Genomic DNA, 12,443 nt, shown 5'->3' with positions numbered 1-12,443 from the left:
TAGGCCTAAGCCTGATGTCGATCTGGGGCCTCGTCTGCTCGAGCCTCCTCACGTCCTGTTCCAAATATAATATTAATTTCCCAACCAATAATCAAATATTTAATCAAAATAGGCAAAATTACCCGAGAGCCATAAATACGCTCATCATTGCCTAACTTCGATAATCTTAAATCGGAACGATCCGAACTTAAATATCATATTCAACAGTCGTAAATACCACCTCCTCAAAATACGACTTAAATCCTACGGCCGGATTCTACATTAATTAACCGCCAAAAATACCAAACTTCGGAAATTCACAAACCTATCCAAATCTCATCCAAAAATTCCAAAATTCACCTCAATAATATCTTCTTAATATTCTACATACAAAAACCACAAAATTTCCCAAAACAGCAGCGGCCGGCGACCAACTCCGGCGACCTGCAAATGCTACCAAATTTTAACAGAATCTTCCTCTCAATCTCCTCTACAACTTTCATGACCAACACATCACCCAATTCCAAGCCTAACTAGGCTAATCGAACGAAAACAACTTAAAAGCCCTAGAAATTTCAACTCCACATTTCTCCTTACCTAGCTCAAGAGGGAGGGAGCTGCTTGGAGGGGTTGCTGCACGGGAGGAGGGCTACAAAACCGTACCAAGCTTGCCCGGATTGGTGGCCGGAGGAGGGAGTTCCGGCGACCGGAAGTTCGGGGCAGCCTATCCTTTCGGGCGGCACCGCTCTCTCACGGCGGCGCTAGGGGGGCTGCTACCGGTCCTAGAAGATAGCTGGGTCAGAGACCGATCGATTGGGACCGGTGCGGCGGTCTGGGGCGGCCGGACGGCGGCGGTCAGGCGGTTGGAATTCCGGACGGCGGGAGGGCTCGGGGGAGAGAGAACCGGGAGGAGAAAAGAGGAGAAAAAGAGAAAAGAGAAAATGGGCCTCTACACCCGGTCCAACAACACTAATATACCCAACTCCTACAAATAAAACACCCCGAAAAATAATACCCGAATAAAAATTACCTTTTACTAGCTAAAATTTACTATTTTTACCGTCGTCATATTTTCCTCATACGAATAATCCTCCGCACATAATCGTCCCCGAAACCCCTCTAGGGACCAATTAAACTATTAACTCAAAGATCGAGACGGTAAAATTCTTATTATAATCACGCTAGTAAATAAGGTAAAAGTATAAGGGTCAGGATGTGACACACTATCTTCATTTTGCTTCCCTAAACAAAATAAAGTTGGTTAGTTAGTTAACAAAAAAAAAAAAATTAGTTCGCAGTGAACTTTTTAATGTGATTCAGATAAAAAAAAAAACAGAAACAGTAGCTCACCGTTTCCAGCACTATTGTCTAGATAATCATCACCACCATCATCTTCATTTTTCAAGCAAAATAAAGTATAAAGTGAGCTAACGCCCAAAAAAAAAGTCAAGGATAAAATAACAAGTTTGAATTCTAAATATTACCTTATACCAACAATTGATAAGTCTCATTATATGCAAATTCGGTAGCATTAAGGGCTAAAATAGCCTCTCGTGTGTAATTTGACCGGATTAAGTCTTTGATTACCTCAACATTGAGGGGTTGAGAACTGGAGGCGGGCTTATCAACCACACTGAGGGGTTGAGAACTAGAGGCGGGCTTATCAACATGAGAGGTACCTATATTAAAAAAATGTAGATTCATTTTTTTTTTATTTAAAAAAAGCAGACTTAATTATTCAAACTCAATTTTTTTCTAAAAAAAAAAAAAACAAACAAGAATACATAAAAAAGGACACTAACCAAGAGCTAGAAGTTGAATCAGGCAGTTCTTCTAGTTGCGTCATTGTTCCTCCCTTGATGCTACGCCTTTATATGGTAAGACAATATCCGGACAATGTTTATAAACCACAAAATTAACCCCAAAGTGCTTGGGGCAGTAATTGGGCCGATGCTGATAGCCTTTGTTACTGTTGTGCATCGGATCAATGAGGGGACCCCTATAGAATCTCATCTCAAAATACCCCTTAATATTCACGGGGAGGAAGTTTTCACCAAACCTCTTACACGCGTTCCTAGTAATCTATTAAAAAAAACAAACATGAATAGTATGAAGATAAAAAAGAAGAAGTTAAAGGTAAAAGTGAAAATGTACCTCACTATTAGCCATGACAAATATGTAATCGATCTCCAAGGGGTTGCGTCTGTTTCTAAGTATTCTTTGGACGTAAGGCGCCCAGCTCAAGCCCAAAGGGAATTCAGCAAATAGAGAATCCGTCTCAGAAAAAATCAAATCCCCTTCCTCGGTAAAGAATGCATCTCTAAGACTAGGAAGATGCTCAAAAAAGAAGAGCATACATAGGTATGTGCACACATTATTATGCTTCTAATCCTGCTTCTCCTCTCGTAAATAATGATGCATGTTGGATAACAATGCTAATCCTCAAGCATATTCCTTAAACATCCCATTCTTAATGCAATTTAAATATGTCAAGGGCCCTTTACGCGTAACTAGTAGCCACTATGACTGTACCCACAAGAAACAAAATGTAGGCATTCACACAATGCTCTAAATTTTGATCTCCAACTTTCATAAATTTCTTCAACCCTTCTAGTTTAATACTTTTACCATTAATAAACTTGGTATCAATCCAACCCAACCCATCCACCGATGTTTGTCCACTAGCAGTTTCGCCTAATGGATCGCCATCCTTTTTTCTTACCACACTCTCTGAAAACTTCAGTCTAGTCAAAAGGATGATGAAATCAATACCAAAAAACATACGCTTATCCTCACCTAAGTTGAAACAATAAGTCTCCTCATTATATCCCTGCGTGCAAAATAAGTGTGAGAAATAAAACAAAAAAATATGTTAGATCTCTTCAACAACTGCATGAAGAACACAACATTCAATTTAGTAAATTATGCATAACAACTTTCTTGGTGAAGAAAAATTATGTAATTATCATAAAACTCAAGATAATTGTAGCAAAAAAATAAGTGTGAGAAATAAAACAAAAAAATATGTTTGATCTCTTCAACAACTGCATGAAGAACATAACATCCAATTTAGTAAAGAATGCATAACAACTTTCTTCGTGAAGAAAAATTATGTAATTATCATAAAACTCAAGATAATTGTAGCAAAGCATCCATGCATGATATGAAAAGGAAACGTAAATTAAGAATAAAAAATTTTAAAAAAAAACCCCTAGAACATCAAAAGAAAATATTGTCGAGATCTCTTGTCAAATGCAAATTATTTTTTTGTAATTTTTTTTTTTGAGGTGTGACTCATATTTTAATTATGAAATAGAATTTTCATAATCAAAATATAAAAGAAATTGGAATAGAACAAAATGAACACTAATAATAGTTAATCTAACCAACAGTAGCAAAATAACAACTTGAATACGATTTAACTAATAAACATGTCTCAATTCTATCCATCTTAGTAATCAAATAATTTGATCAGTTCTAACTTCTAACAACAACTCATATAAACTAGAGAAAAAGAAAGTAGAATCAAATTGAATTGAAAGGAGAGAAGTTCATACCTTAACTCTTCCTATATCTCGTCTACTTCAAAAACATTCTTCTCTCTTTTCTCTCTATCAGTAAACTCAAGGAACCATATGGACTCAGAATGCCTAGACTATTTATAGGGTTTGAAAAGGAGATAGAACTTGGTGTCCAAGACAAGAATAAAAGAAGCAAAATTGAATTGTACAATCGAAATCTTACCCATTTAGGTACTAGACTAGACCCCTAGGGTTCCACCTCATGCTATATAACTTCAAGGAATCATCAACTGATCTCTAGGAATTTGACATCTCATGCTTCTCCATGGCGGGTGCTATTGTTTAATCTTTTTCGTAGAACAGTTTCTGGGTTTCTTCGCAGCAAGGTTTCAGATTAGGAAGCATATGGTCGGGAGAAAGAAGAAGTCAATGAAAAAGAAGAAGAAGAAGTAGAAGGCAGAGGAGAAGAAGCAAAAGGCGGAGGAGAAGAAGCAGAAGGTGAATTCTGGGCATCATTCTGTTACTTTCTACGACAATAATTTTTTCTTCCTAAAAGATGTTTGGGCTCAGGTTTGGGTTAAACGGGTGTTGGGTCATGAGCTGAACACTCTTGTCTAACCCAAAATAAAATGAAATGAAAACAAAACAACTAGATAAATTTCAGCATGTATAATACTATATATAAAGAATTAAATTCAGTTTACCCCACTGTGGTTTAGAGGTGAATTCATGTTAGTCCCTAAACTTTCAATTTCATCAGATTACCCCATGAGCTCTTATTTTTCTATCTGCAGTCTCCTATTACTCATGCTCCGTCCAATTAGGACGTTGAAATTTGATGACATGTGATGACGTTTTGGGGGTTAAGAAGCTAAATTACCAGAAAAACAAGCGCTCGGGGGGTAATCTGATGAAATTGAAAGTTTAGGGACTAACATGAATTCACCTCTAAACCACAATGGGTTAAACTGAATTTAATTCATATATAAATATACACCAACAATTTAGAGTAAAAGAAAATAAGTATACTAGTTTAGGTATTTAAAATTTTGAGTCGTCACATCTCCGTAAAGATTTAATGAAAAATTTTTGCGGCTAAATCAAGAAGTTTTTAGGAAATATATAAGAAAAGATAATCCTTATTTTACTTAGAAAATGAAAACTAAATAGAGAATGAAAATGCATGAAACGTAGGTATGAAGTGTTTAACAAATAATATCTTACATTCAATGTCCAACACATACACGATCTCATAGATACTTTTATATATTCAGGCTAAACATATTCTAGCTTTTTAGTTTTGCATCAATCATGTGAAGCTATTTTTTTTTTTTAAGTTTCAATTGTTATGTCGACGTTGAATTAATTATATGGTTTCAATTGTTATCTAATTCTTTTTCATCTAGTTTTGTTTAGTCTTTTAAACTTCTAATTGATTGATTAAGAGTTGTTCTTAACTTCTTATTTCATAGTAAGTCATATTTGTCAAATGTACAAATTCTAAAGTTCTTTAATTATAACTAATAAATCAACTGACATATACTTTAAGTTTATTTTTTGGGTCTATGAATCTAAGCTTTTTGTTTATAATTTGTTATGATGTGTTTATCGTTAGAATTTATTTTGGTTGTGGATTGTATCCACTAAATGTGAAGTTTGATATAAATTGACTCAAGCTATTCACGCAAGAGTATATCTTTATTGGAGACAATGAATGATGCTCGGATATAAGTAGTTGAATGTGAGTATTACATACAATACAATTTTCTTGTACAACGATTGACAATATGCATAACAAATGAATATATTTTGATAGTTACACTCATTCGAGCTAGATAACCTATTTTTTTCTTACATAGGAAGTGAAGAGAAGAGAAGAGAAGAGAAGGAAATTAAAGATATGCATAGGGTGCTTGAAATGGAGCTAATTGTTGTTTATACTTTTGCAATGCATACTCATTCGAGCTAGATAACCTATTTTTTTCTTACATAGGAAGTGAAGAGAAGAGAAGAGAAGAGAAGGAAATTAAAGATATGCATAGGGTGCTTGAAATGGAGCTAATTGTTGTTTATACTTTTGCAATGCATAGGAATGCGTTGAAGATGATATCAATTTTGATGATTCTAATAGAGATTTCGCATAAAATTATTGAACATATTGGGTTGTATTATGTTTATGGGAGAACGACATGAGTTTTTACATTTACATGAGGCCGATGTCTGCAATATACTTGAAGTCGGTGGCCGAAATGTATGTACGATGCAAGTGGTTCAAAATGAATATTTGAGCTTTATGACCAAAATGAATAAAATGTTGTTGATCGGTTATTTCGAAATCGATTATTTTCCTTATTCAAAACTAAGATTGTCGTTTATAGTAGGCAAATAAGGGTTTTTACCGTACCATAATAGTAAAGATTCTAACTACTCAAAATTTGTCAAAAAAGTAACTATTGTTACTACTCAACAATCAAAAATTTTGCTCATTCTAACATCATTTTTGAGAATTATCGTCACGCGTTTTCATTACCAAAAATGATTTTTTTCATTCAATTTGTTTAGGTTATGTCCTTTTTCATTCTTCACCAAAAAAGATAAAATTTAATTAGTTGACCCTAAACTACTCAGAAAATAATGAAATTTTATATAGATGTTCTTAACACACAGACGAACTCGCACACATATTTTCAGATGATTCGGAGTTGATTTTCTAGGCTAACGCACATGTGGCTTTACTTCAAGACGAACCTTACCATTCAAGCAAGATTTTAGTCTCTGCTGCACTGCTGAAATTTTGGTACAACCTCCTACCAATAAAACGTCATCAACATCGGTACTGACTAGATGTTCATCCCTTAGACATTTGTTCACCAACCTGATGCACTTTTTAATCAATTTGGTGCAGAGTTCATCAAATATAGTCCGATAGAGTTTTGTTCTGTACTCAATGCCATCACAATCCAATTGAATTGAACCATTCTTCTTAGATGAGAGCTCTACCTTGGCTCTCTCACAACATATCTTCAACATTATCAAAGCCTTTTTTTTTCTCTTATGTTCATCCTCAGTTTCTTCTTAATATCCCCCACACAATATTCTTATTATTCTAGAATCTTGTTGTCAAAATCCACACCTCCTAGAGATGTATCTCCTACAGTAGCCACCACTTCACACAGTCCTTTCTCCAACATACAAATAGATACATCAACTGTCTCTGCACTAATGTCCAAAATCAATATTCTTTTCTTCCTGGACACTTGTTTCTCTACCGCATAGTGTATAGCCAATGCGGATCCCTCATTTAGGATTTGGAGCACATCAAGACCGGTTATAGTATCGGCATCAATCATCGATTTTCTCTGAAGATTGGTGAAGAATGAAGGCACAGTGATCACTATCTCCTTGACAAGGCAACCTAGATCATCTTCTGCAAGTTGTTGCAACTTCGAGATGGTCATGGCAGTGATCTCTTCACAACTAAACTTCTTTTTTTGGTTCTTGTAATTCACTGAAACAACTGGTAAGTCATATTTCTTCCTTGTCTAGTTAGTTATCACTGACAAGCAAACATATTAATTTTCCTTCTAGTTTCTTGTCTCGTTAGGCTTGTGCATCAAGCTGGTTAGAAGTTCTTTCTTTTCAGCCCTTTGTGCTAGCTTTGGGGCAGCGTAGTTGATCCCCTTGATAAAAAAAAATTATGTGGTTTTGTTCACTGTTTGTTTATTGATGAATTTTTTGCTTGTTTGCTTTGAGTGCACTCTTCGTATACATGTTGGAATTTAATTGTTTTGATGGTTTGATGCCTAGATCAATATCAGACTGCTCAAACTATATATATAGAGAAACAATTGTTAGTTTTTAATAGCAAATAAACAAATTCCTAGGTTTAGCATGTCTTGTGATGTCTCAAACCCTTATACAACTTCATGGTCTCTGCATGTTAAATCTAATAAATGCATATTTAGGTTGCATTTCTTGAGAATAGTTTAGGTGTAGAGCACTTCCTGACTAGCATACGAAATAAGACAAGATAATAACTTGTGTTCAAGCATACTGAGTCAACCTGAGCATCTTCATCTGAGTTAATTGGTTTCAAATTGGATAAGTTATGTTGTGTATGATTATTGAAGGTGGATACTTCCTTCCTTGCTAGCTTTAATATTATTGTTTTTTAAAACCAAAAACCAAAATCGATTATCGTCACTCTTTCATCCTATGTGTTAACCATTTTTATTGAAGCCAAATGAAAAAAGAATCGTGCTAGAGATATTTGAAGGGGATAATAATGTGGTAGGTAAGGTTGAAAGTGGGAAATGTAAAGACACCTACAACTTGTTGGGGGAGTTTGAGCTATGCAGTAAGTGTTGTGACATTGTGATTGTTATAGCCAAGACAGATACAAACGACATTCTTAGTCTATTTGCACAAGGCGATGAGGACAAAGATTTGTCAATAAGTGGTGATATTGGAAGGTTGAGTGCTATGGAAATAACAAAAATGAAATCAGAAAAAGCAACATATAAGTTAGAAGATCAAGAAATATGGAAGAATGTCATGAGCAGTAACCTAAGCGGTAATGTAACTCAGGGGACTGGTATCACTGATACTTTGGAGGTGGTTCTGATTACTGAGACCTTGGAGAATGTTACTGTAACTTTGGAAGAGGATCCTGGTCTAAAGAAGGTTTCAGATACTTTGAAGGATGTTCTTGCCTACACTTTGAAAAAATATTGGCAATACTATAAAGCAAATGATATTTTACTTGCTTGGCAGGAAAATCAGTAGTATAATATGCTTTGGGGTTATTCTTATAATTATATCTGTAATCAAGTGGATCGTAGCGCAAAAGTCTTCTTCTAAGTCAGTATATGAGTTTATGGAAGTTATAGGATATGTGGTATGGCTTAACTGGTTGATGTAAATGGCCAATATATGTTTTGGGGATACAAGACTTCAAAATATTTTTGGAAATCCCTTAGTTATTGGGAGATTCACTGATGACTTTTACAAAGGATAAATCAAATATGATATATTTTTACTTACTAAAAAAAAATAGAAGGCTCAAAGAGACCTAGTATTAGAAAATTAATTATTAAAATAAGCATAAAATAAACTAAGCAAAGGTGGTGACCCATTATAGAAACTCTAGCTATTACTCTCCATGTCGCGCTTCCGGCCACACGCTATCGCCGAGCAATCGCTTGAAACAGAATATCCAATAGCTCCATATTGATGAACCGATACAATTCAAAACCCAATATACAAAGAAAATGATAACCAAAAACCAAAGGGATGTTGTAATATCCTGACCCAAGTTGATACTAAGTAAAAACAAAATTTTAATCGAGATAATTCAAAATTCAACTACCACCGCTGTCGTACACAGTGACAACACACGGTGGTCGACACTACCCGAATCAAATTCTCCAAAACTTAACTAAACTCAAATTTAGTTATATAAAGAGGTAGAGCTACATATACTAACTTTGACATTAAATTAAATTCAAAGTTCAACGTAAAACGCCAAACCCTCGCTTAAAAACCCAAAACTTATTATCTTCAATTCTCCTTCCTTAAAGTTTCTCTTAAAAAATTAGTACCACAGAAAGGACAAGGACGAGGAGGCGAAGCTATCGTCATCGGTCTTGCTTGCAGCCGTTGCCAGAATCTCGAACTCGCCGGCGAACCTGGAAACTTTTTCCCCTACTCGATTTTATATCTCCAGGAGTTTCTTCTCAAAACAACAACACAAAGATGTTGGAGACACCGAGATGAAGTCATATCCACCATTAAGACACCGAGAATCAACTGGACGGCGGTGGCTCCGTCACTACAAAACAACTTAAGGGAGACTAGAACCTTTTCTCGGTATTCTGGTCTTCTCCCGGTGTCGCATTAGAGGTGAGAACTTCATCTCGATATCTTTGACGTTGTTGTGGCATTGATCACTAAGATAAGCCTTAGACGAGTTCATCGAATAAGATCGAGACAAAGTGAATAAGCGCAGCTTCTCAAGATAAATCTAGAGATGAATAAAATGGGGTTTTGGTTAAGCAACGAAGGTAGAAATTTTGGAGAATTCGATTAATCAAGAACCTCATATTTAAAAGTTGATGTATTTGATTGAAAATTCTTTGATTCCCATTGAAACTCGATTTTATTTTTCTGTAAATTCAGGGTCGTGTTGTCACATATGAGATCTTTCACAACAAGAACGTTTTCTCCACCATCGTGACCAAGAAGGAACCATAGCTGCCAAGAAGGATCAGAGATCCATATCATAGAACCAGAACACAAACAATAACAAAGGAGATTTGGAGGGGGGGTGTTACCCATGTGTGAGGACCAATATTCTCATAGGTGAGTGACTTACACTTTGACATTGCAGCCATAAGAACCTGTTTGCGGGTTGAGAGAAGATAGAAGATATTTATTAAGGGGTTGAGTAATTCTTGATCTGGAAACGTTTGAGGTTGACTGGCAGTGAAAAGAAAAGAGAAGAGAAAGTGAGGAGCAATGCTCTCCTGATTTGGATAGAGCTAGGATTAACCACATAAAAGGTACAAAATCACCTTAAAAAGATGAGAGCAGATTTGAAAAAACCAGAGAAAGGAGATGCAACTTGAAGATGAAAGAAAAAAATGTCAAAACTTGAGTAAGAGTGGCATCCCCATTTCTAAAGCTTTCGATCTAGATCCAGGAGGATCAAGATCTGGCCAAGAGAGGGGGAGGGGAGTTTCTAGATCTGGTTTCTCTTTCTACACCTTAGAGAGAGACGCTATGCTTTTTCTCTAGGTTTTGTTACTCAAGGAAGATATAAACAAAACCTCATTTGAACTAATAGAAAAACAAACTGAATGTCAAGTAATATTATTGATCATGTCTAGGGATTCAACAACTCTCTAACTAAGAAAAACCTAAATAAACATAATAAAGAAAAAATACAGAAGAATGGGGAGGAGGAGAGAATGAAGAGCACAAGAGATGATGGCTTAGGACTTTTAAAATGCTTCATTCAACCAATTCTTCTTGACTTATGTTTCCTTTATTCTGATTGGTGCATATATCTAGGACAAATGGAAGTACACCTCATCTATTTCTTCATCATCTACATCACATCGATATAATAAGTCGAGTTATGAAGTACCTCGTTCGTGGGCTTTCTGGTGTGATTTGTGCCATAAAACACAAATTCCCATCAAAAGTCAAATTCACGCGCAAATTACCTTCTGGTACAAAATCGACCATAACTCTAGAAAAATTATATTCACGATCCAGAAAAAATTATGGAAAGAGGACATACGTAGATTTCCATTCATATAAGATTCATCACCTAGTTCATTCTAAGTTGTCTTCGGTGCATGTCGAAATCAGTTGATATGAAGAGGCAGATTTCTGAATTTAATTTGCTTTCTAATTTCTCTTTTCCTTATTTTCTTTTTAGAAATACCTAGAAAACATATAAACAAAGTAAATAACTAGAAAAACACATCAAACACACAAAGAAAGCATAGGATAATTTGATATAAATAATGTCTAATCATGCTCATATCAGTTGTATATCAGACTCGAGGGAGAAAAGGGACAACTCTTCACCTTGAAGACAATCTATGAATTCGTAATAAAATGTTTTTTTTTTTTATCAAATACACAGTTAATAAGCTACAACGAGTCTATTGTAAGTCGAACTTACAACCTCTCGCTTACAAAAAGAGACTTATTCCACTAGATCAAACGATATTGGCCGTGTGATTTCAAACTTTTGATACTCTAAAAAAATATCGTTATGTTAATATAATTAAGAACTAATTTCAGTTTACCCCCATCAACTTTAGGTAAATCATCAAAAACACCCTTTAACTCTCAATTTCCATGAACCGTGTCCAAGCCTCCATTCTCCATCAAATTCCTCCGTCAAGTGATGACGTGACATTAAGAAGAAAGTCAAATTCCGAAAAAAATAACCTTTCTAACCATTTTTCCTTATGTCAATACATATCTCTATTCCCATCACAACCTCTAACCTTAGTGATTTTGTTGTGATTGAATGCAATTTGTCAATTTTGCCCTTTTTCTGTGGTCTCAACGACTTTAAATTTGGTTTTCTTCTTAATGCAATTCATTACATGATGGGGGAATTGGATGAAAAATAGATATTTGGTCACGGCTAATGAAAATTAAAAGTTAAGCGGTGTTTTTGATGAAATTGAAAGAAAAATGACTAACATGATGATCAACCTAAAGTTGATGAGAGTAAACTGAAATTAGTCCTATAATTAATTGTTTATGTTTTTTTTTTTGTCGTTAATTGGTTATGTATTTAGTCACTTTACAAAATTAATGTACTTTTAAATTATTTTGTACTTGAACAATATAGTCTTTTAATAATTAGAATGTTTGTAGAATAAACAAAAAAGATAGTATGGCAATAGCTGCATACATTATTTACCAATAGATTGATCGGAAAACCGGTGTAACATGTTTGAGATCTATGACCTTTGCCCTCCTAGAAACCAAGAAATTTGATGTCACTCCCATTTTTCGGGTGCGAATAAATAAGCAATAATTTTTGTTTAGCAAAAACTCACAAATGGTCACTGACTTTTGACCCATTAATCATTTTAGAGTGCGGCTATATATTGGGACCTCTAAATTTACTCATTATACCTCTCATTCTCTCCACATCTCCATTTTACTTTTAAATATTAGCATTTGCTCACTAGACCTCCATTTAAATTTCTAAAATATCCATGTTTATAATATTCACATATATTTCAATATATTGCTCATTACACATCTTATTCACTTACTAGACCTCCAATCTTTTTTCTTTATCGATCAACAAAAACTCATTATCTCTTAAAAAAAAATACTCATTATAATTACTTTTCACTCTAAAAATTTCAATTATAATTTCATTCCTTAATTTAGGAACATAAATCT

General features: G+C 34.8%; 2 protein-coding genes across 2 annotated transcripts; both read right to left on the bottom strand.

Moving 5' to 3' along the window:
* Positions 1–1,821: 1,821 nt before the first annotated feature.
* LOC101312261 lies at positions 1,822–2,508 on the bottom strand. Its single transcript, XM_004301384.1, has 2 exons — positions 2,134–2,508; positions 1,822–2,061 (listed from the first exon to the last, which is right to left on the bottom strand). The coding sequence occupies exons 1-2, from the start codon at positions 2,332–2,334 to the stop codon at positions 1,822–1,824; spliced, it is 441 nt and encodes a 146-aa protein (XP_004301432.1). The 5' UTR covers positions 2,335–2,508.
* A 4,093-nt stretch (positions 2,509–6,601) lies between these two features.
* On the bottom strand, positions 6,602–6,958 carry LOC101311971 (heat shock 70 kDa protein-like). The gene has a single exon (XM_004301383.1). The coding sequence runs from the start codon at positions 6,956–6,958 to the stop codon at positions 6,602–6,604; it is 357 nt and encodes a 118-aa protein (XP_004301431.1).
* Positions 6,959–12,443: the final 5,485 nt, after the last annotated feature.

This window comes from Fragaria vesca, linkage group LG5, assembly GCF_000184155.1.
Source record: "Fragaria vesca subsp. vesca linkage group LG5, FraVesHawaii_1.0, whole genome shotgun sequence".
NCBI classification, from domain to species: domain Eukaryota; kingdom Viridiplantae; phylum Streptophyta; class Magnoliopsida; order Rosales; family Rosaceae; genus Fragaria; species Fragaria vesca.
Note: the sequence above shows the minus strand (reverse complement) of the source record. Positions and strands in the feature narration are given on the sequence as shown.

Excerpts from the sequence above, each read along its gene's own strand:
- LOC101312261 (XM_004301384.1), bottom strand. The coding sequence starts at position 2,334 with ATGCTCTTCTTTTTTGAGCATCTTCCTAGTCTTAGAGATGCATTCTTT. Across the intron at positions 2,062-2,133 it reads TTGTCATGGCTAATAGTGAG|ATTACTAGGAACGCGTGTAA; the intron begins GTACATTTTCAC and ends TTTTTTTAATAG.
- LOC101311971 (XM_004301383.1), bottom strand. The coding sequence starts at position 6,958 with ATGACCATCTCGAAGTTGCAACAACTTGCAGAAGATGATCTAGGTTGC.